This window comes from Orycteropus afer, unplaced genomic scaffold (genome assembly GCF_000298275.1).
Source record: "Orycteropus afer afer isolate SDZICR_OR568_19922 unplaced genomic scaffold, OryAfe1.0 scaffold00751, whole genome shotgun sequence".
NCBI classification, from domain to species: domain Eukaryota; kingdom Metazoa; phylum Chordata; class Mammalia; order Tubulidentata; family Orycteropodidae; genus Orycteropus; species Orycteropus afer.
In genome coordinates, this window is record NW_006922338.1 from 292,577 (window position 1) to 313,561 (window position 20,985).

At 53.1% G+C, this 20,985-nt stretch overlaps 2 protein-coding genes across 2 annotated transcripts in view; both read left to right on the forward strand.

Annotated features, from left to right (window-relative positions):
• Nucleotides 1-6,379: 6,379 nt before the first annotated feature.
• NME4 (NME/NM23 nucleoside diphosphate kinase 4) lies at nucleotides 6,380-8,737 on the forward strand. The gene is made up of 5 exons (XM_007957478.1): nucleotides 6,380-6,467; nucleotides 7,591-7,724; nucleotides 7,811-7,912; nucleotides 8,013-8,125; nucleotides 8,614-8,737. Exons 1-5 carry the CDS (start codon nucleotides 6,380-6,382, stop codon nucleotides 8,735-8,737), a joined length of 561 nt encoding a protein of 186 aa, XP_007955669.1.
• Nucleotides 8,738-10,118: 1,381 nt separating this feature from the next.
• Nucleotides 10,119-20,985, forward strand: part of DECR2 (2,4-dienoyl-CoA reductase 2) — a 17,976-nt gene continuing 7,109 nt past the window's right edge. Inside the window, exons 1-10 of the mRNA XM_007957479.2 lie at nucleotides 10,119-10,198; nucleotides 10,605-10,673; nucleotides 11,808-11,859; nucleotides 12,327-12,462; nucleotides 13,891-14,015; nucleotides 14,138-14,231; nucleotides 14,360-14,464; nucleotides 14,789-14,970; nucleotides 15,524-15,582; nucleotides 18,041-18,176. Coding sequence (XP_007955670.2) covers nucleotides 10,119-10,198; nucleotides 10,605-10,673; nucleotides 11,808-11,859; nucleotides 12,327-12,462; nucleotides 13,891-14,015; nucleotides 14,138-14,231; nucleotides 14,360-14,464; nucleotides 14,789-14,970; nucleotides 15,524-15,582; nucleotides 18,041-18,176 — 1,038 coding nt within the window. The remainder of the gene's footprint in view (nucleotides 10,199-10,604; nucleotides 10,674-11,807; nucleotides 11,860-12,326; nucleotides 12,463-13,890; nucleotides 14,016-14,137; nucleotides 14,232-14,359; nucleotides 14,465-14,788; nucleotides 14,971-15,523; nucleotides 15,583-18,040; nucleotides 18,177-20,985) is intronic.

Consider the following 20,985-nt stretch of genomic DNA (forward strand, 5'->3'; position numbering starts at 1 on the left):
TAACACTGAGCAGTGTGGACGTAGCCCCTTTCCACGATTCACGCCTAACACTGAGCAGTGTGGACGCAGCCCCTTTCCTAATGAACAGGAGCCCCTCAGCACCACTCACTGTGTCTCTGGGTGTGAGTCTGGAAGTGCTGATGGCTCTCACCTTGGCCAGCAGAGAGGGGGCTGTTCCCACACAATCCAGTGCTTCATGCCTGGCTGCAAGAAGCATTATTTCTATTCTTTTTTTGGATAAAAACTCAAAATGTAACAACAACAGCAACAAAAATCCAATGTATTGGCATAACACGCTACACAAAACATTGTTCCACTTCCTACTTTGGCGAATAGTGACTGGGACTTTAAAAAGTTGTGAGCAGCCATCTAGATGCAACGATGGGTCTCTCCTCATCCAGAGCAAAGAAGAATGAAGAAAACCAAAGATTCATGGAAAGAATTAGTCCTAGCGACTGGTACACCATGCGATCTGCAGCCTATTCGACTATGAGACCAGAAGAACTAGATGGTGCCCGGCTACCACTGTCAACCACTAGGAGCGGGATCTATGTAGGAGATCCTGGGTAGAGAGGGGGAACAATGTGGAACAAAACTCAAAATCATTTGGGGAAAAATAAAGGGGGCCCAGGTTTGCTGGAGTGATAGAGCCTGGTGGAACCACTGAGACTATGGTCCCTAGCTGCCCTTCAGGTCTGGAATTGAACCCACTCCTGTGGCTTCCAGCCAAACAAAAGACAGGCATATGAGTTGAACATGTACCTGAGGTAGATACACTCCTTGGAGAGAACAATCACAGGAGAAAGAAGGGCTGTTTATGCACACGGAGACAGCTCAGGGGGCAGGAATGCATGGAGGGATGGGCACAGGAAAGAGGTAACTATCGGAAGGAAGTGGGATGGGAGCTGTTGCATTGTGGTGAATTGTAGTCAATGTCATGAGACAACGTGTGTGTGAACTGCTATATGGAAATTTCACCCAAATCACACACAAAAAAAAAAAATTGGAGGGAAAAAATATCCAATTTATCCAAATACGCAGTGGGAGAGCAGCAGGGCTTGGTCCCAGGGACTCTCTGAGGCGCCTGGACCCCCCCGCTGTCTGCAGGAGGCAGCACTGCTTGGCTCTCCCTGTGGCCCTGGCCACACCTCACACTGCACCTACAGGAGTTTCTCTCCCTGCTCCACGAGGGCTGACTGTTGGGTTACTCTCTCCCTTCCCCATCCCTACATGTCCAAGCCCCACTTGCTCTGTCTTCCTGAATGCCAGCTCCTGAGGCCCCTCTTCCCATGGGCCCTCTCCTACCCCCTAGGGTGGAAGGACTCTTCCCTCTGTCTCTGCTCTAAGGACATGGGGTGTCCCGCTCCCCAAGACCACTGCAGGTTTTTGAGAGCAGGGCTGGGTCTGACCCTCCGTGATGGGAAGGGGTGTCAGTCTCTCTCTGGCCTCAGGCAGGCCCTAATTTGTCAAGTGAGACCAGGAGTACCCAAACATCTGGGTTTCACAAACAGGAATAAACGAAACAAACCAAAGTCACTGCCGTCAAGTTGGATCCGACGTGTAGCGACCCTTCCTTGGGTTTCCGAGGTGGTGTCTCTATGGAGGTAGATTGCCCAATCTTTCTTCTGAGGCGTGGCTGGAGGGTTTGAAACGCCGGCCTTCTGGCTGGCAGTCAGATGCCTTAGGCACTACACCACCAGAGCTCCCACAAACAGGAACAGTTTCTCTAAAGGTTTTGAGACCAACATAAGTTTTCTGAATCTATATTTTGAAATTTTTTTTTGAAAAAAAAAAAAATCCCTGAAGCTCAACTACCATCGATTGAGGAATTCTGGTGGCCACTAACCAAAGGTTGGCAGTTTGAACCCACTAGCTCCTCCGTGGGAAAAGATGAGGCAGTCTGCTTTGGTAAAGTTTTATAGCCTTGAGGCATTTCCACTCTGTCCTCTAGGGCTGCTGTGAGTGCAATCAACTCCACAGCAGTGGGCTTGCTTTTTTTTTTTTTTTTACCATAATCATTATTTCATAAAGAAAAGATCATTTTTCAAGCAAAAAAGTAAGAAATATGTACTCTTAGAACGACGCTTGGATAAGGTGAGTGTTGGGAAAGTTCACTATATGGTTGCTATTTTTCCCCGCTCTGTCTGGATGTGTAAGCTTCTCCCTCTCTGGCCACAGGCAGTGACCCCAGGTCTCCTGGCCTGCGGTGAGTGTGGGGTGAGGTCCAGCTGCACCGGAACATGGTGACCAGGGCAGGGCCTGGTCTTAAGGGCAGAGAAAGTGTCCTGGCCCTATTCTACGTGGGTGACCTGACCGGCAGGGACAGCTACCAGGGCAGGAGACTCCCCCCTTGCTTGTCCGTTAACTTCCCGCTCCAGTAGTGAGGAGGCTGCCTGGCACATCCAGCACAGTGCACAGTGGTTTCAGAATTGTTACTCCGTATCCCTGTGGGACACAACTTTACCAACCTGAGTTGGTGCTTCTGTGCAGTTCCTCTTTAATGTTAGTCTCCACCGATGCCCAATGCTACCCCAAAAACCAAAACGAAACCCACAGCTGGCCTGCCGATGATTGCGACTCACAGCGACCTCACAGGACAGGGCAGAACTGGCCTATGGGGTTTCCAAGGCTGTAAATCTTTGCCGAAGCTGACTGCCTCATCTTTCTCCTATGGAGCAGTTGGTGGGTTCAAACCCCAAACTTCTGGTTAGCAGCCAAATGCTTTAACCACTGCTAAGGGAGTACCCTTTTTCCCCAACACCTCCAGTGAGGGTATGTCATACGTTTCTAATACAATTAGAGTATTTTCTCAGTCTCTGTTCCATCCTGGGGTCACCTGATCTTCTAACCAAACCAAACCCACTGCCACCAATTCGATTCCGACTCATAGTGACACCCATTGGGTTTCCACGGTGGCATATCTTTACAGAAGAGATTGTCCAGTCTTGCTTCTGAGGAGTGGCTGGTGGATTTGAACCACCAACCTTCTGGTTAACAGTCAGATACCTTAGGCACTGTGCTACCAGAGCTCCTTAATCTTCTAACAGATTGTTTTACAAAATTGTGATTTGGGTGAAAGTTTATAGAACAAACTGGTTTTCCATTGAACAGTTTATATACATATTGTTTTGTGACATTCATTGCAGTCCCCACAATGTAACCACGCTCTTCCCACTTCCTCCCTCTTTCCTGTTTCCCTTTGTCCCCTCTCCTAGCTCTTCCTGCCTTCTGAGATTTCTCTCTGGGCAAAAGCTGCCCTATTGATTTTTGATCTAGAGATGGTTGATGATTGTAACGAGTGAATGCCTTCCTGTAGCCTAATACCTTTTTAATTTGTATACATTAATGTTAATTTTTGGGATGGATATGTGTTGACAATCCCTAATGTTATGTATCTGATACTAACATCACAGAGGAGTTTCATGCTCTCAAATCCCCTGGGCTTCACCCACGTAACCCTCTTCCCTCCTCAAGCTCCTGGCAACCACTGATCTGTTTACGGTCTCTAGGGTTTTGCCTTTTCCAAAATGTTATAGAAATAGAATCCCATAGTCTGTAGCCTTTTTCAACTGGTTTCTCACACAGCAACATGCATTCAGCAATTTTTTATAAGGCTGAACAGTCTTAGCATACAGCCCAGCAATCATGGTCCTGGATACTTATCCCACTGTTTTAAAAACCTATGTCTACATAAAACATAGGAGCTCTGGTAGCATAGTGCCTAAGGCACTTGACTGCTAACCAGAAGGCTGACAGTTCAAACCCACCAGCCACTCCTCAGAAGGAAGGTTGGACAATCTACTTCCATAGTGATACCGCCTCAGAAACCCAAGGAGGGGTTGCTATGAGTCGGGTCCAACTCGACGGCAAATAACAACAACATAAAACATGGTACATGGATTAAATGATCAATTTTATTTGTGGTCATTAAAAACTAGAAACAAACAAAATGTCCTTCAAGAGGTGAAGGGACAAACAATGGTACATTCAGACAAGAAAAAAAAGCCGAGGGGGAAGAAAAAAAAGAATGAGCTATCAATTCACACAACATCATGGAAAACTCTGGAATGTCAAATTCTGATGTTGTGTTTTCGTTATCATTCAACTAAAAATATTTCTAACTCTTGTAATTTCTTCTTTGACCCAGGAATTATAAACTATGGCATTGAATTTCCAAATATGTTTGGGTGTTTTTTAGTTATCCTGCCGTTTTGAGTTCTAATTTAATTCCACAGTGGACAAAGAACATACAGTATATGGTTTCAGTCATTTAACATTTGTTAACAACAGTCAAGAGGAGGAAACCACCCAGTGTCCGCTGACAGATGAATGGATGGAAGAACAGGATGTGGCGTGCCCATATGCTGGAGAATTTTCCACCATGAAAAGGAGTGAAGTTCTGATACTCGCCAGGACATGAGTGAACCTGCAAACCTATTCAGTGAAATGGGCCATACATTGTATGACTTATTTATATGAACTCTCTAGACTAGCAAAGACTGCAGCCTCAGTGTGGATTACACCTCAACAAAAGAAAACAAAAATCCCCACAACAGAGCTGGTTAGCAACATCATGACAAAGAAAGAAAAGACTGAAGGTGTCAAGGATTTCATTTTACTTGGATCCACAGTCAATACCCAATGGAAGCTGCAGTCAAGAATCAGATGATGCAATGCATTGACCTAATCTGCTGCAAAAGACCCCTTTGAAGTCTCTAAAAGCAAAGATGTCACTTCCTTCGAGGTCAAGATGCACCTGACCCAAGCCATGGTATTTTCCATCACCTCATATGTATGTGGAAGCAGGACAATGAGTAAGGAAGACTGAAGCATCAATACCTTTGAATTGTGGTGTCAGTAAAGAACAGCGGATATACCATGGACTGCCAGGAGAACGAACAAACCTGTCTTGGAAGAAATACAGCCAGAATGCTCCTTGGAAGTGAGCATGGTGAGACTTTGCCTCACAAACTCTGGGCATATGATTGGGAGGGACCAGTCCCTGAAGAAGAACAATGTGGGTCAGAGAAAGAGGAAGACCCTCAGTGAGACGGGCTGACAGCGGCTGCAACAATGGGCTCAACCAGCAACGGCTGTGAGGCCGGCACAGGACCAGGCAGTGCTTCCTCCTGGTCTCTGTGAGTCACAGCCAACTCATGGGCACCTAACAACAGCAACATGGAGACAGGTGCATTAGAGGTTACCAGGTGCTGGGTGGGGCAGGAGGGTGGAGCCATTGCTCACTGGGCAGGGTGATAACCAGAATCTGGGGACAGATGGTGGTGATGGGTGTACAACCTGGTGAACGTGCTTAGCCGGCAGGTCGTACACTGAAGAATGGCTGTCCTGTCCAGAACTAAGAGGAGTGAAGAAGCCCAAGGCTCCAGGAAGCAAGTAGTCCAAGAGACAAAGGGATCACTCACGGAATCACAGCCTCCTCCAGCCCGAGACCAGAACTAGATGGTACCCAGCTATCAGTACCCACAGCTCTGACCAGGATCACAGACTGTCCTAGACAGAGTGACAGAAAAATGTAGAACAATTTTCAAATCCACAACAAAGACAGACTTACTGGTCTGGTGGAACCCTGGAAACGACGGTCCTTAGACACTCTTCAGACTTAGAACTGAACCCACTCCTGGAAGCCACCTTCCAGCCTAACAACAGGCAGGTCCATAAAGTGAACAGTAACACCTGTGAGGAATGGGCTCCTCAGAACATTCACCTCCAGAGACCCAAAGGGCAGCATTTGTCCAGAAGTAAAGTCCAGAAGGCAGGAAAGCTGGCGAATTTAAAGAGGGAGCCCAGGGTATTAGTGGGGAGAGTGCTGACAGTTGGGGGGGCTTGCAACCTAATGATCTTTGTACATATTGTTGCCTGGGGAACTAAACTGCTCTATAAGCATTCACCTAAACCACAATAAAACGTTCAAAAAATTAAAAAGAATGGTTAAAACTGTGAATTTTATGTGTTGTGGTAAAATACAGATGATTAAAAAACTTGTAAAGAGACCCAGCATTGGCACGGGAGGGCCCTTCTATGAAAAATGCCTCAAACGACATTTTTCCGACTGCCAGGGTATCAAGGTACATCTATCTCGGGCTGGATTCCTTCTTAGTGTGTCCCTTTATTCTTCTGGCTTTGACCGGAACACCACCAAACATCTGCACCGGCACCTCGTGCGCCCAGGGCCCAGCATACTGCACCGGCTTCTGCCGGGGGCTGGGCAGGTTAGGGTCAAGGGGTCCGGAATCCGGGGAGTCGGGGTTAGGGGCGGGCCAGCGTCGAGGGGCGGGGCGCGAGCTCACAACCGCCCCCCACGTCTAGCTCTCGGCTCCTCCGGATCCGCCGCGCTGGGAGCGGCCCGCGGGCCCGGGCCATGCGCGCCTTTCTGGGCCGCGCCGCACTGCGGGGGCTGCTGGGCGGCCCGCGGGCCCCGGGCCCGAGCCCCTTACGGCACAGCTCGGGTGAGTGGGCGCCCTGGGCGGGAGCTGGGCGGCGTGCAGCGCGGCCTTTGTTCGCGCACGTGCGCCCGGGCGCTGGGGGCCAGCTCTGTCTGGAAGGGGCAGGCTCTGAGCTCCCGGGGCGCCCCCCCCCCCGTGCCCACCCTCTGCCGCCTGCCCGGGTACTGAGCCCCTGGAGCAGAAGGAGCCCCAAGGCCAGGTGGCCACAGTGGGCGATGACGGGGTCCCTGGGGGCCAGGGGCTCCCAGAAGTCTTCCTCAGTAGGCCCACTGCCCGGTCTTAGGTCGCTAGAGCTAAGCCTGGCCTGGCCACTGGCTCAAGGGTCTGCCCCGGGAGGTTTGTGGGGGCCCATCCCGGCCCTGACTCGAGCCTGTCTGTTTGATGGAGGGTCAAGGCTGTGCAGGCCCTCCCCATCGCCTGGAAGCCACAGCAGCCCCTTTCCTTCACTCAGGAGCACAGACTGTGGCCACCGGCTCCTGCTAGCATGGCAGGTGTCTTGGTCCACCTAGGAGGACAGGAGTCAGAGAGAGACCAGGGGTCCTGCTTTTCTCTTTTGGTCTCCTGGCTCTTCAGGATGCTTTCCTGGGGATGCCTCAAGACTGCTGCCCTGGCTGGTGGAACCACTGAGACTATGGCCTCTAGCTGCCCTTAAGGTCTGGAATTGAACCCACACCTGGGGTTTCCAGCCAAACAAAAGACAGGCATATGAGTTGAACATTTACCTCAAGTAGACACACTCCTTGGAGAGAACAATCATGGGAGAAAGAAGGGCTGCTTATGCACAGGGAGACAGCTCAGGGGGCAGGAGTGCATGGAGGGATGGACACAGGGGAAGAGGTAACTATGGGGAGGAAGTGGCAGGGGAGCTGTTGAATTGTGGTAAACTGTGGTCAATGTCATGAGACAAAGTATATGTGAACCGCTGTATGGAAAGTGAATTTGCTCTGTAAACCTTCACCCAAATGACAAAAAAAAAAGACCGCTGCCCTGGGTGCCCCCTGCTGTGAGTGCTTCTGGCTCCCAGCTATGTAGGGGTACCAGCAAACGCATTGGGTCTGGCTGGGGCGCCCAGGCTGTGGAGGCATGGAGGCTGAGGCCACACAGCCTTGACCCCCCCTTTCTAAAGGAGGCCCATCTCGGACCCAGGAGCGGACCCTGGTGGCAGTGAAACCTGATGGGGTGCAGCGGAGGCTGGTGGGAGATGTGATCAGCCGCTTCGAGAAGCGTGGCTTCAAGCTGGTGGGGATGAAGATGCTGCAGGTATGAGAGGGCCTCCCGGGGAGCTGGGGGGCCTCCAGAGGCATCTCCCACCCCCTCACTTACTGCCCCCAACTTGTGCCACCCAGGCACCAGAGAGCGTCCTTGCCCAACACTACTGTGACCTGCGGGGGAAGCCCTTCTACCCAGCCCTCATCAGCTACATGAGCTCCGGCCCGGTGGTGGCCATGGTGAGCCATGGAGGCTGGGTGTGTTTTGTGTCCTTCCCCAAGCCTGGGCCTAGCCTGTGCTGTCCCTGTGCCTCCCTGACCCCTTATCTCGGTGCTGCAGGTCTGGGAAGGCCACAATGTGGTCCGCACCTCGAGGACCATGATCGGAGACACAGACGCTGCGGAAGCTGCCCCAGGAACCATCCGGGGAGACTTCAGCGTCCACATTAGCAGGTATGGGCCTGATGCTCTCCGCCTGGACACGGTCCACGATTGTGGCTACTGGATCCTGGCAATCCATGTCAGTGAGGCTTCCCCTCATTTTGCTACCTCCCCACTTTACAAGAGGTGGTAAGGCCTTCCTCAAGTCTGCCAGGCAATTCTTTCAAAGCCGTTCACAGGCACAGATGAAACGGGGCACCTCTGTTGGGCCTGTGCTGTCTCCACTGTTGCCCGAGTCTATTTCCCCAGCCCCTCTGAGGAGCGGGCACGGGTCAGTGGGTGGGGAAATAAGTTTCTGAGAAGCTGGGTGTTTGGTTGGATCCAACGAGATGTTGGGTAAGAAGCTGGAACCCAGTTTTCCAACTCTTTGCTCCTGAGATAGGTGTTGATTTCCGTTAGCCCCTTCCTCCCTGCAGTCACTCAGTTTGCTCCCCTGCACCACCACAGGAACTCCAGGGAGCACCCTGAAGCCTTACCTTTGCTGTCTGTCCCCGGTGCAGGAACGTCATCCATGCCAGCGACTCCGTGGAGGGGGCCCAGAGGGAGATCCGGTTGTGGTTCCAGAGCTGTGAGCTGGTGGACTGGCCGGACCTGGGCCCCCACAGCAGTGTCTCCCCAGCCTGAGGGCTTTGGCTGCTCTTGTCTGCCCCCATATGAGCAGGATCAACTACCTCTTGTCAACAAGACTCAGCCCACATCCATGCTTTGTCAGTCTTTCCAAACCACTCCCCGGTGACCTTCTGCCCCAGCCCTGCTGAGGTTTGAGCTGTCAACTTTCTGTGCCTTTCTGTGTCCTAAGCCAGCACCAGATTGGACCATATCCTTTCTGTACCAAAGTGCCAGACAACTTTTGGGGTGTTTGCAAAAGAGGGTAGTGTGACCTGCCCTCCCCCAAGGGAGACATTAAACTTCACTGTGCTGTGTTGTGTGTGTGTGTGTGAGTGAATGGTTGCTTTGCTTTCAAAGCTGTAAACCTCTTGAGGGCAAAAAGGAAGCCTACAGTTTCACACTCCCAGTAGGGGATCCATAGATAGATTCCTTGAGGGTCCAGAGACCTCCGCCTGACTTGGGGGAAGGAGAGAGCAGCTGCTCTGGCCCCACAAGCCATGTGGGGTTGGAGGGTACAGCCAGTCCACTCCCAGGGCCGGATCCTCTGTCTGGTCCCTCCCCTGAAGCTGGCTGCAGCCCCCGTCACACCTCGCCCTTGGTGCCTGGGGCTCCCTGGTCACCTGTCCCAGGTAATGGACACAGCTGTTCCTGTCTAGCTTTTGGTGGGTTCCCAGCATCCCACTGTCAGAGCCCCTACGGGAGGGGACGGAGGAAAGGCCGTGCGGAAACTGGCACTGGCCGGGCGCCTTTGGGGTCCAGCAGCGAACGCGGTTTCCCTCTGCTTTCGCAGGCTCTAGCTCAGACCCCCACCCAGCCCGCCGTATTGGTTCAACAGGGCGGGGCGTGGGGAGGTCTTTTCTGCCCCTTTCAACTGTGGGTGTTTTCACTGCCAAGCGCCCCTAGCAGGTGTTTGAAGGCACAGATGGGCCCGCCCTTAACTGGAAGCCGAGTGTCTGCTGCGCCCTGGCGGCGAATCCGTCAGCTAAAGGGCGCAGAATCAGGTGCGACCCCGGGCCCGCCCCGCGTGAACTGACGCAGAAGCTACGGGCAGCCACGACGCTTTGCGCCTGCGCCCGTAACCCGCTTCCAGTCCCAGAAGACAGCGCGGCCGCGACGAAGGGGCGTGCGGCGACGGGCGGGGCGAGGCAGAGCAGGCCAAAGGGGCGGGGTGGGTTCTGCCAGGAGAGAGGAGAGGGGCGGGGCCTACGGCAGGGGCGGGGCGCGCGGGGAGGGAAAGGGGCGTATCGGGAAGAGCAGCGACTACAAGCAAGGCAGAGCGTCCGGGGCCGAGAGCGGATCTCACGGAGCTGGTGTCGTCCGAAAGGTCGACGCTGGTGCACAGATTCCCCCAGGCAGTATCCCCGCTGTTTTTGCTGCCCCAGCCTGCACCGAGCCCATGGCCCAGCCACCGCCCGACGTCGACGGGGACGACTGTCTCCCCGAGTACCGCCACCTCTTCTGCCCGGACCTGCTGCGGTGGGCGCCGCTCGGGGGCAGGGGCCTGGGCGTTCTGGGTGCAGTCCCCGGCGAGGTGGTGTGGGATGTGGTTTAATTGGGGTGGAAGCCCGCGCCGGGCGAGCGCACAGTCCAGGGGCCTGGTGACCTTTGCACGGTTGAGAGCTGTCTGTGCCCCTAGCGGTGGAGCCGGCTTTGACCTGCAGGCTTGAGGACCCTTGGGGAAGGGTTGCACAGAGCCCAGGCGCCTAGGAGAGCTGGGTTTAGAAAGCAGAGTTTTCTTCTAAAAAACGCCCTTTCCTTGTGAGCAGTTCAAATCTGACGGAGTGCTCAGTGCAGAGGCTCAAAGACTGAGGTCACCTGCCTGTCCCCCTTCCCCCAATGTAGCGGGAATCTCTGTGTAGACCACTTATTTTGGTCTTCTCAGGGACCAGGTGGCCTTTATTACTGGAGGGGGCTCCGGGATTGGCTTCCGAATTGCTGAGGTCTTCATGCGGTGAGCATTGCCTGCAGCCTTCCCACCTCCTACCCAATCCCGGCCCCTCCTGTGGCCCCTGCTCCAGCCTGGGCTTCCTAGACAGACACTGGTGTGTGGATGGAGTGCCTTGTTGGTGCCCCCACCTGGAAAGGGTCACAGTGCCTTTAAGAGGGTCTGGAGGGGTCAAGTGCTGAGCAGGCCAGTGGGGGGTGGTGTCAGGACTCTGCATGTTAGTCCCGGCTGTGTGGCTCTGGCCTTGGCACCCCCATTTGCACAAAGAGGAGAGGGGAGCTGCCCAGAGGAGGAGATAGCTGCTCCCTGTGAACCCCCTCCCCTTTTGGAAGGCTCCTGGTCATGCGTGTACCTCTCGGTGACATCTGGAGAGACCTTGGCAGACGCTGATACAGAAAAGGATTTTTGCACAATTATGTGTGGACAGCCGTTGGTCCAGAAGATCCGAGTGACTCCACTATGGGCCTCCTAGGGCTGGGGCCAGTGAACCCCAGTGTGTAAAGGACAAAGTGTCTTTGGACACAAGTTCTATGGCCTCAGGCCCAGAATGGCACCTTGCCACACTCACCCAGGAATTGGGGTGATGATGCCCAGGGCTTGGCCAGAATTGGGGAGAACCAGTCTGGAGGACCCCTCCCCAGTGTTCCTCAAACTCTCACTTTTCATACCAGAGAGTGAGTCCCTTGGGAGAGAAGCCTTAGGGCTCATCCCACCCGAAGGACTTGCCTCACGAGCTGGGTGGCTTTCCCACACACTATAGCTAGGACCCACAGGTTGTTTCAAGAGTTAGGATCTCTTAGCTTTCAGGGAACCTCCAAACAGGTGGCGGCACTGTGATTGTTACTGCGAGGCTGAGACCTTCAGAGGTGGGGTGGTGACAGTCACAAGGTAGGAGCCAGAACCGGCAGGGCTGAGCAGGGGAGACTAGCAGGCCCGTGCTGCTTCCATGCTGGGGGTGGGCTGGGAATTCCCAGGTGATAGTGCCCACCACAGCTGCTCAGCCCTGTGCCTCCTGCCCCGGGCTGTGCAGCAGCCTGAGAAACCCTTTGGGGATGGAGCTCTGCTTACAGCAATGGGCAGACCCTCCTGGGCATATCCTGTGTGCCTGGCCACCCTCATGCCTGCCCTGTGGTTTTACAGGCATGGGTGCCACACAGTCATCGCCAGCAGGAGCCTGCCGAGAGTGTCGATGGTGAGGGCTTCTCCCTGCCCTGTGGAGGTGGGCGGCCAGAGCCTGGGCCAAGGGTGTCTTCAATATACGTGGCCTCCCAGTACCCTTGGTCCCTGGGGACTCTGTTGGTGATGGAGTGGCCCCTGGAGATCTTGGGGTTCAGGGAGGTTGGGGAGGCAGGCCACAGCAAGTGGGTCCTTGATCAGGAAGGACTCGCCAGCACAGTTCTGTGTCTGGGCCGGGGTGGCGAGGTGGCTGCATCTGCTGCTACGGGTAACAGGCACGTGGGGAGACAGACAGCGCGGGGTGATGTAGAAAGGTCAGCTGGGACTGTGGGCCTGGGGTGGCCACCTGCAGGCTACACCTCCCCACAGTGGGGTCCCGGCAAAGCTGATAACCCAGCAGGACAAGAGCTCATGGCCAGGAACGGGAGCAGGGTCCATAGGCCCTGTGTGCCGCCCACGTCTCCCTTCCTGTCTGGTTTCTAGGCCGCCAAGAAGCTGGTTGCGGCCACGGGCCAACGGTGCCTGCCTTTGTCTCTGGATGTTCGAGATCCCCCAGCCATCACAGCCGCAGTGGATGAGGCCCTAAGGGAGTTTGGCAGAATTGACATCCTTGTTAATGGTGAGTTCGTGAGCTAGGGCTTCTGTTAGGCTCCAGGACAGGGTCCCCGTGGTGGAACATGCCCAGGCCTAGACCCGGCTCCTTGCTGGAGGTGAACGTTGCTGGGGTGCTGGAGTGACTAAAATAATACTGCCATCAAGTCAATCCCGACTCAGCGACCCCTCCTTGGGTTTCCGAGGCGGTCACTACAGAAGTAGATACACAGTAGTAGTAGAAGGAGTGGTTGGTGGGTTTGAACCACCAGCCTTCTGGTTAGCAGTCAAATGCCTTAGGCACTATACAACCAGAGCTCTTCGACTATAATAGGCTTTGTTATTTTAGTAGGAGTCCTGATTGCTCAGTGGTTAAGCACTTGGCTGCGAACAGAATGGTTGTCAGTTTTAACCCATCAGCTGCTCGATGGATGGAAGGTTGGCAGTTGGTCTTACAGCCTTGGAAATTATGGGGCGGTTCTGTTCTGTCCCGTAGGATCATTAGAGTTGCAATCAACTTGACGGTAATAGGTTTTTTGGTATTATTTTAGTGCGGTTTTTAGATTTATGCAAAGACGTGCAGAATTTACAGAGACCCCTGTATGCCCCTTCTCTCTCACCCAGTTTCACTGTTACTAGCATTTTACATTCAAGTGTGTTGCAGGTAATGAGTCAATATGTATGTTTTAACTGTGTTGTGATAAAGTAGCTATAACAAAGAGTTTGTCATTTGAGCCATTTTTGCAGGTGCAAGTCACTGACGTTAATTATAGTCACTGTGTTTTGCAGCCATCATCACTCTCCATTTTCAAATGTTCGTGCCCTTAAGCAATGAGCCCCCATTCCCTCCTCCCTAATCTCTAGGCAGTCACCACTAATCTGCTTTGGTCTCTGTGAATAGGCCTAGTCTACATATTTCATATAAGTGGGATTGTACAGAGGGGCCGTGGTGGTTCAGTGGTTAAGAGCTTGGCTGCTAACCAAAAGGTCAGTGGTTCGAGCCCACCAGCCGCTCTGTGGGATAGAGATGTGGCAGTCTGCTTCTGTGAAGAATACAGCCTTGTAAACCCTATGGGGCAGTTCTTCCCTGTCCTGTAGGGTTGCTGTAAGTCAGAATCCTCTTGATAGTAGCAGATTTGGGTTGTGGGATCCTGGGATATTTGTCATTTTGTGTGTGACTTACTTTACTCAGTGTGATGTCCTCTAGGGTCATTCCAGTCACAGCACAGCCCAGGGACTTGATGGAGCAGGGTGTATACGTACGTGATCGCTAACTCTGGTCCACAGGATGTGAATTTCACTCTCACATGAAATTACCCTTTGAAAACGTCCTGTCTTGCTTCTGCCATTCAGGAGTTTGTCCAAACCCTCTCAGGGTCCATGAGGGTCTGCCCCCTCACTGACCCCAGGCATCCTCCACCCCCAGCATCACTCACTGTCCCCTCCCGCCCTGCAGGTGCTGCTGGGAACTTCCTATGCCCTGCCAGTGCCCTATCCTTCAATGCCTTTAAGACTGTGCTGGACATTGACACTGCTGGCACCTTCAACGTGTCCCGCGTGCTCTACGAGAAGTTCTTCCGGGTAGGTGTCCTGAGGCTGTGGCGTCCTCCTCTGGCCGCCCACCCAGTGCCCCCTCCCCTGGGCTGCCCCTACCACCTCCCTCCCCAGGCCTCCCACTCACCCTCCCCTGCCCCATGTCGCAGGACCATGGAGGGGTGATCATCAACATCACCGCGACTCTGGGCCTCCGGGGGCAGGTGCTTCAGGTGCACGCAGGAGCTGCCAAGGCCGCTGTGGGTAGGGCCCCTCTCACCATCCTGGGACTGTGGTTTCAGGTGGAACTGGGCCCCTGTGTACACCCCAGCCTCCCTGGATGGCAGGGTCGCTTTACAGGTGCCCCTCATGCCAGCTCTCTTCCTTTGCAGACACCATGACAAGGCACCTGGCTGTGGAGTGGGGCCACCAGAACATCCGTGTCAACAGCCTGGCCCCCGGCCCTATCAGCGGCACCGAGGGCTTCCGACGGCTGGGTAAGGGCTCAGGAAGGCCAAGCCCTCTGTGGGACTCCTCTTCCATAGTCCAGTGACAAGTGTTGGCCTAAGGGACAGTCCTCAGCTGGACTTGGGACAGGTGCTCCAGGAGGTGGGGAGTGCTATGGCTCACGGACTTCAGCAGGGTGTGGGCCGAAAAGCCTTGCCATTGCTCTTGACTTGGTTTGCTCTGCCAGGCCTTGGTGATGCTAACAGCCCTTCCCCTAGACAGAGCTGGCCAGGGGAGGGGCCCTGGGCACCTGGGGCCCGCAGAGGCTTGCAACAGGCACGTCCTTACCCATGACCCAGCCTCCTGCTCTCCAGTCAGCCCCCAGGGCAGCACCGTCCTGCGGTCCACCGGGATACCACTGCAGAGGATAGGAAACAAGACGGAGATCGCCCATGGCGCACTCTACCTCGCCAGCCCTGCGGCGTCTTACGTGACGGGAGCCGTGCTGGTGGCTGATGGTGGTGCGTGGCTGACCTCGTCCAACAACACCGGAATGGTCACAGCGTTCCCATCCTCCCCTGCAAAGCTCTAGGTGACGTGCTAGCCCCGCCCTCAGTGGTCCCCTGTCTTCAGCCTTCCCATGACTCCCTGTGATGGCTGCTCTGAACGGCTGCACAGCTGGCGTTGGGCACGGACACAATTCCTTCCGTTGCTAGGCGTGTGTCTGATCATGTTCTTGGTGACCTCGCGTTCCCACCACTCAGGATCAAGCAGTATGTGGGATACAGCCAGAGGGTCTTTTGGGCCAGTGGTGGTGCTGGGGGGCCCAGCCTGTTGGAGCCACACCACACATTCGGAGCCCCGTCGGGGAGACTGAGCTCACCTGTCCCTTTAGGAGCCCCTGGGGCAACCCTGTGGGAGGTCTCTGCCCTCCCTTTCCCCACCTGGTGTGGCTTGTCTGGACAAGCCCACAAGGGGGTGGCCGTGTCTGGCTCGGGCTTGTGGGCCCCTGGGCTGCCTTGTATCCTTGGTCTCTGTGGCATTTCCATCAGGTGCTGAGTGGCAAAACAGCCGAGAGAAGGTCTTCTCACCTGCTCTGAACTCCTCAGGTACCACCTCCCAGTGCCCCAGCCAGTGCCGAGCAGAACCGAGAGCCCACAGTCCAGAAGTATGGAGTCCACCAGATACATCAGCTGGAGCAGGGACCAGCCCCGTCCTCTGGGACTGTGTTGTCTCAGTCTTCCTCTTCACAGCCCTTCTCCCCTTCCCAGCTGGGCTGTGGCCTGCTGACCTGCCCACAGGGCGTCTGACCAGAGCTGGGGGCAGGTCACCATTGGAGAAAGGGGGTGAGGCCCGGTAGCAGCAATGTCCTGTCCACGCCCTCCCTACAGCCAAGGCTGCTCCACCTGTCGCCCTGCCCAGCTCTGGCCACTCTGCCCTGTCCACGTGTGCCCATAGTGGCTCACACCCTGTGTTGGCTGGAGGAGGAGGGAGCCTGCCACTTCTTGGCTTTGCTTCCTTGCCCCTTCTCGTATTTGCAACCTCTAAAACTCCCTTCAAAACCACCATGACGATTGTGAAAATACAGAAAATGCCAGGTTCTCTGAATGGAAGGCTCATTTCATCCTTGATCCCTGTCAGAGTGGCATCTGAAACTTCAGCTGTGGAAGAAGTTCACTACGAATTCTCAGTCCTGAGTCCCTTTGATGGGGACGAGGGTATTTCACTTCTCTCCCTTTGAACCATGTACAGACGCCAGCCGGTGCTGGCGTTCTTGCAGCACCGTTCACAGTGGCCAGTGGTGGAAATAATCAGTGTCCGTCGGTGGGCAAGCTGACAAATGCAATGTGCTACATGCCTACCATGAATATTACCATATGGAGAAATGACGTGGTTCATGCCACAGCGTGGACAACCTTGGAAACATGCTGAGTAAATGAAGCGAGCCACAAAAAGGCAAATTCTGTGAGCCCACCAATACGAAGTCAGCCATTGTAACCAGAGTTTAGTAGTGGCTACTGGGAATGAGAGGGAGGGGGAAGGGGGGGTCTTACCAAGGGGGCTCAGCTTTGCACAAAGTGATGAGCATAATGTCACTGAATGACACGTGAAAATACGGTGAATTGATAAATGTTATATGTATTTTTTTATTGAAAATTTTTTTTCAAAGCCAGACAGCTACAAACCATGACAAGGCTACCATTTGTGGTGTGGCAGGCCGGCCCTTTCTCCGTCGTCACCCTGCTAAGGGTCCAAGGGCACAGACAGACATCTTACCAGCAGTCTGCCTGGCGACCCCTCTCCCACTTGGAACGGTGGCAGGAGGACGCCTTTCCCAGACCACAGCGAGTCTCCCTCAGGGCAGCCGCCTGGCCCCTGCCCGCCTCCAGTCCTGTTTTTTGTGATACTATCTCTGACGTTGTCGTCATGTTGATTGGCTTTGTTTTGCTGAGCTGTGTCCCAGCACCTGGCACTTTGCCTAACTTGGAAGGGATGCCACTCAGTGCCCTATGGTTGAGAGAATAAACATACACACACACACACACTCATGGACCCTGACCCTCTGATGAGCCGTGAAGGTCATTGTTATGCCACTCAATGCCCTATGGTTGAAAGAATAAACACACACACACACACACACACAGTCATGGACCCTGACCCTCTCATGAGCCGTGAAGGTCATTGTTAGGCCACTCAGTGCCCTATGGTTGAGAGAATAAACAGACACGCACACACATACACACACACCCCCGCTCATGGACCCTGACCCTCTCATGAGCCATGAAGGTCATTGTTACACATCCTGTGATAAGCATGGCTGCAGTAGACACCACAAAGCAAAGGAATCCTTTAAATTGCTGGAAAGAAACTTGATTCAGGGGCGCTTCTCTCGTTGCCGTGGTAACGTGGCTGTGGGGCCCTTGGTAGTCACTGTGTCCTGTGTCATCACTGAAAGGCCTGGAGGTCAGGGTGTCCAGCACTGATGGCCGCTTCCCAGATACTCAGCCCTCACCGTGTGGCTCCTTCAGGCGCCGGAGTCCTTCCCCATGTGTCCCTCTAAGTCTCATCCACTCTGTCCCTCTTCTTCCTCATTCCTTCCCAGACACTGTGCTGGGTACCTGCTGGGGCTGGGCCACCCAGGTGGGGTCAGGGCAGACCCAGGAAGCCAAGGGCTCTGCCCAACCAGCTCCTTTCTCCTGTGGACCATGGTGGCCTAGATCCTTCTTTGGATGTCCTTTTCCTTGTCCACACTAACTGGGACCCTTCTGTGAAATGCCTCACGCCCCCTGCCCCATCCCCGCAGACAGGGAGGCCCTTGGTATTTGTGCTGGCCTCCAGTTACCTTTCTGGGATTAGACGGCCTTGTTAGATGGATGGCAGCTTCCAGACTCTTGCTCATTACTGATTATCTCTTGTGTGATCTCGTCAGATGACAAGCTAATTGGGACACAGTGGTTCCACTAATTGAACTCACAGATTAACTGCCTCCCAGTTGTGGGGAAGACGCCCATCAAGCCATCTCAATAAGATGGTGCCAGGCAGATATCCATTAAAAGAGGAATGGGAGACACTGGTCCAAAAAGCAAGGTTACCCTGTAACTCCTCCACCCTCTCCTGTAACCCAGATTTCACCCAACAGAGGAGAGTGATGTAAACCAGATCATGGGAAACCTGGGGCTAAAAAAGGAAGCTCGGATCACATGCCAACATCACCGCCCTCCACAGTCCGTGGTTGTCACGGGTGGCGAGATGGCAGCCGGGGTGTGAACTACAAGGAGCTCTAGGTGCGATGAGTGAGGCCCTGTCATTGCAGGAGGGTGTAAAGCACACATGAGTGGTTTCCAAGGGGAACTTTGAAATCGTCAAAGCCTCCGGCTGAGTCAGGAGGAATGAGATTGTTCTTACAAACTCATGTTCTATTTTTACTCCAAGAAACACACTTGACCAAATTTGAAGGTGAGGGAAAAAATCCTTCATCATGAAAAGAATCTCAGTAAACACAAAGGGTGTCTGTGCTCGTGAGCGTTGCGGTATTATGGGGAGAATGTGGCCTGGACCCACAATGGACTTGTCTCTAAGCTGGTGTGTTGAATACAAAATGTTAATCTAGTTTTTGAAATTGTACATTACGAACATTGGGGAGGCAGTTTTTGTTTTTTTTAATTTTGTTATTGAATTATGTGAAGGTCCCTGAGGCACAAATGGTTTCTGCTCCATGACTACAGGTTGGCGGTTCAAACCCACCAGGGGAACCATGGAACAAATGCTTGGGGCTCTGCCTCTGTAAAGATGGCAGCTAAGAAACCCCTCAGGGCGGTCGTACCCTGTGACACAGGGGGGCACTATGGGGCAGAATTGACCTCAGCAGCGGCTTTGGTTTCAGTTTTATTGAAGTCGCAACACTCGGTAAACTGCACGTATGTAAAGCATGCAGTTTGATGAGTTCTGATGTGTACGCCTGTGACACCATCACTGCTATCAAGACAAGGACCATCATCGCCTGCAGGTCCTTCCTCCTGCTCCTTGTGTCCCACCCTCCTATCCCTCCCCAGCCCTTTGCTGCCAAGTAGCCAGTGATCTGCTTTCACTGTGGGAAGTTAGTAAACGGGACTACGTACGTAGCATGGACCCTTTTTTCCCTCACTACTACTTCTGAGCATTATGTTGAAATTCATACATGTTGTGTGTATCAGTAATTCATTCCTTCGCGTTGCTGCATGGTGTTCCATAGTATGGTTGTACTAATTGGCTTATCAGTTCACCTACTGATGAGTATTTGGGTGGTTCCTGGGTTTTGGCTATTAAAAGCAAATCTGATGACTCACTCCTGTGGCTTCCAGCCAAATAAGAGGCAGGCATATGGGCTGAATATTTACATCAGATGGACACACTACTTGGAGTGATCAATCGTGGGAGAACAGAAGGGCAGGGTAAGAACAGGGAGACAGCTGGGGAGGGGGTGCTGGCAGGAGTGCATGGGAAGAAAGGACCCAGGAAAGAGGTAACCATGGGGAAAAGAAGTAAGAAGAGAGCTGTTACATTGTGGGGAATTGCAGTGTAGGAAAGTTCCCATTCCTCTATGTCGATGCCAACACTTGCTTGTCAAAACCAACCTAAACCCACTGCCATCAAGTCAATTCCAACTCATAGCAGTGACCCTATAGGACAGAGTAGAACTGCCCCATGGGTTTGCAAGGCTGTAAATCTGTATGGAAGCAGACAGCCTCAACATTCTCCTGCAGAGCAGCTGGTGGGTCTGGACTGGTCAGCAGCCCAGTGCTTTAACCACAGTGCCACCAGAGCGCCTTACTGATGTTGTCAGTCTTGTTTAATTTTAGCCATTCTGGTGGATGTGAAACAATACCTCCTTGTGGTTTTCCTTAGTGACTAATAATGTTGGACATCTTTTTATTCATCTTAAGTGTGAATTACATGTCAACATAAAACAAAATTCCTTACAACAGGACCAATATGCAACATCACGATAAATCAAGAAAAGATTGAAGTTGTCAAGGATTTCATACTACTTGGATCCACAATCAAGGCCTATGGAAGCAGCAGTCAAGAAATCAAATGTGTGGTATTGGACAAATCTACTGCAAAAGACCTCTTTGAAGTGTTTGAAGACTGAGGTGTGCCTGACACAAACCCTGGAATTTTCAATAGCCTCATGTGCATGTGAGAGCTGGGCAATGAGTAAGGAAGACTGCAGAAGAACTGAGGCATTTGAATTGCGGTGCTGGCAAAGAATATCGAGTGTACCAGGGACTTCTGGAAGAACAAACAGATCTGTCTTGGAAGAAGTACAGCTGGAATGCTCCTTAGAAGCAAGAATGGCCAGACTTTCTCTCTCATGCTCTGCTTACTTTGTCAGAAGGGGACCAGTCCTTGGAGAAGGATAACATGCTGGGTAAAGTGGAGGGTCAACGGAAAAGGGAAAGACCCTCAACAAGGCGGATTGAAAGAGTGGCTGTGACAGTGAGCTCGAGCGTGGCAGCGGTTGTGAGGATGGCTCATGGGCCGTGTTTCATTTTGTCATACATGGGGTCACTATGGGTCGGGTGACTCAATGGCATGTGATAACAACAACATACCTTTTTTTGGTGAAGTATCTGAGTAAATCTTTTGCCCGGTGCAAATTCATTTTCCATACAGCAGTTCGTACACATTTTGTCTCATGGCATTGACTTCAAATTCCCACAATGCAACAGCTCTCCTCCCACTTCCTCCCCATAGTCACCTCTTCCCTGTGTCCTTCCCTCCCTGCACTCCTTGCCCCTGGAGGTGTCTCCCTGTGCACACACAGCCCTTCTGTTCTCCCATGGCTAACCTGTCCAAGGAGTGTATCAGCTTATATGCCTGTCTTTTATTTGACTGGCAGCCACAGGAGTGAGTTCAGTTCTAGACCTGAAGTGTAGCTAAGGGTCATAGTTTTAGGAGTTTCACCAGGCTCTATCAGACCAGCAAACTTGGTCTCTTTTTTTTTTTTTTTTATGATGTTGAGTTTTGTTCCACATTGTTCTCCCTCTCTATCCAGGATCTCCTACATAGATCTTCCTCCGAGTGGTTG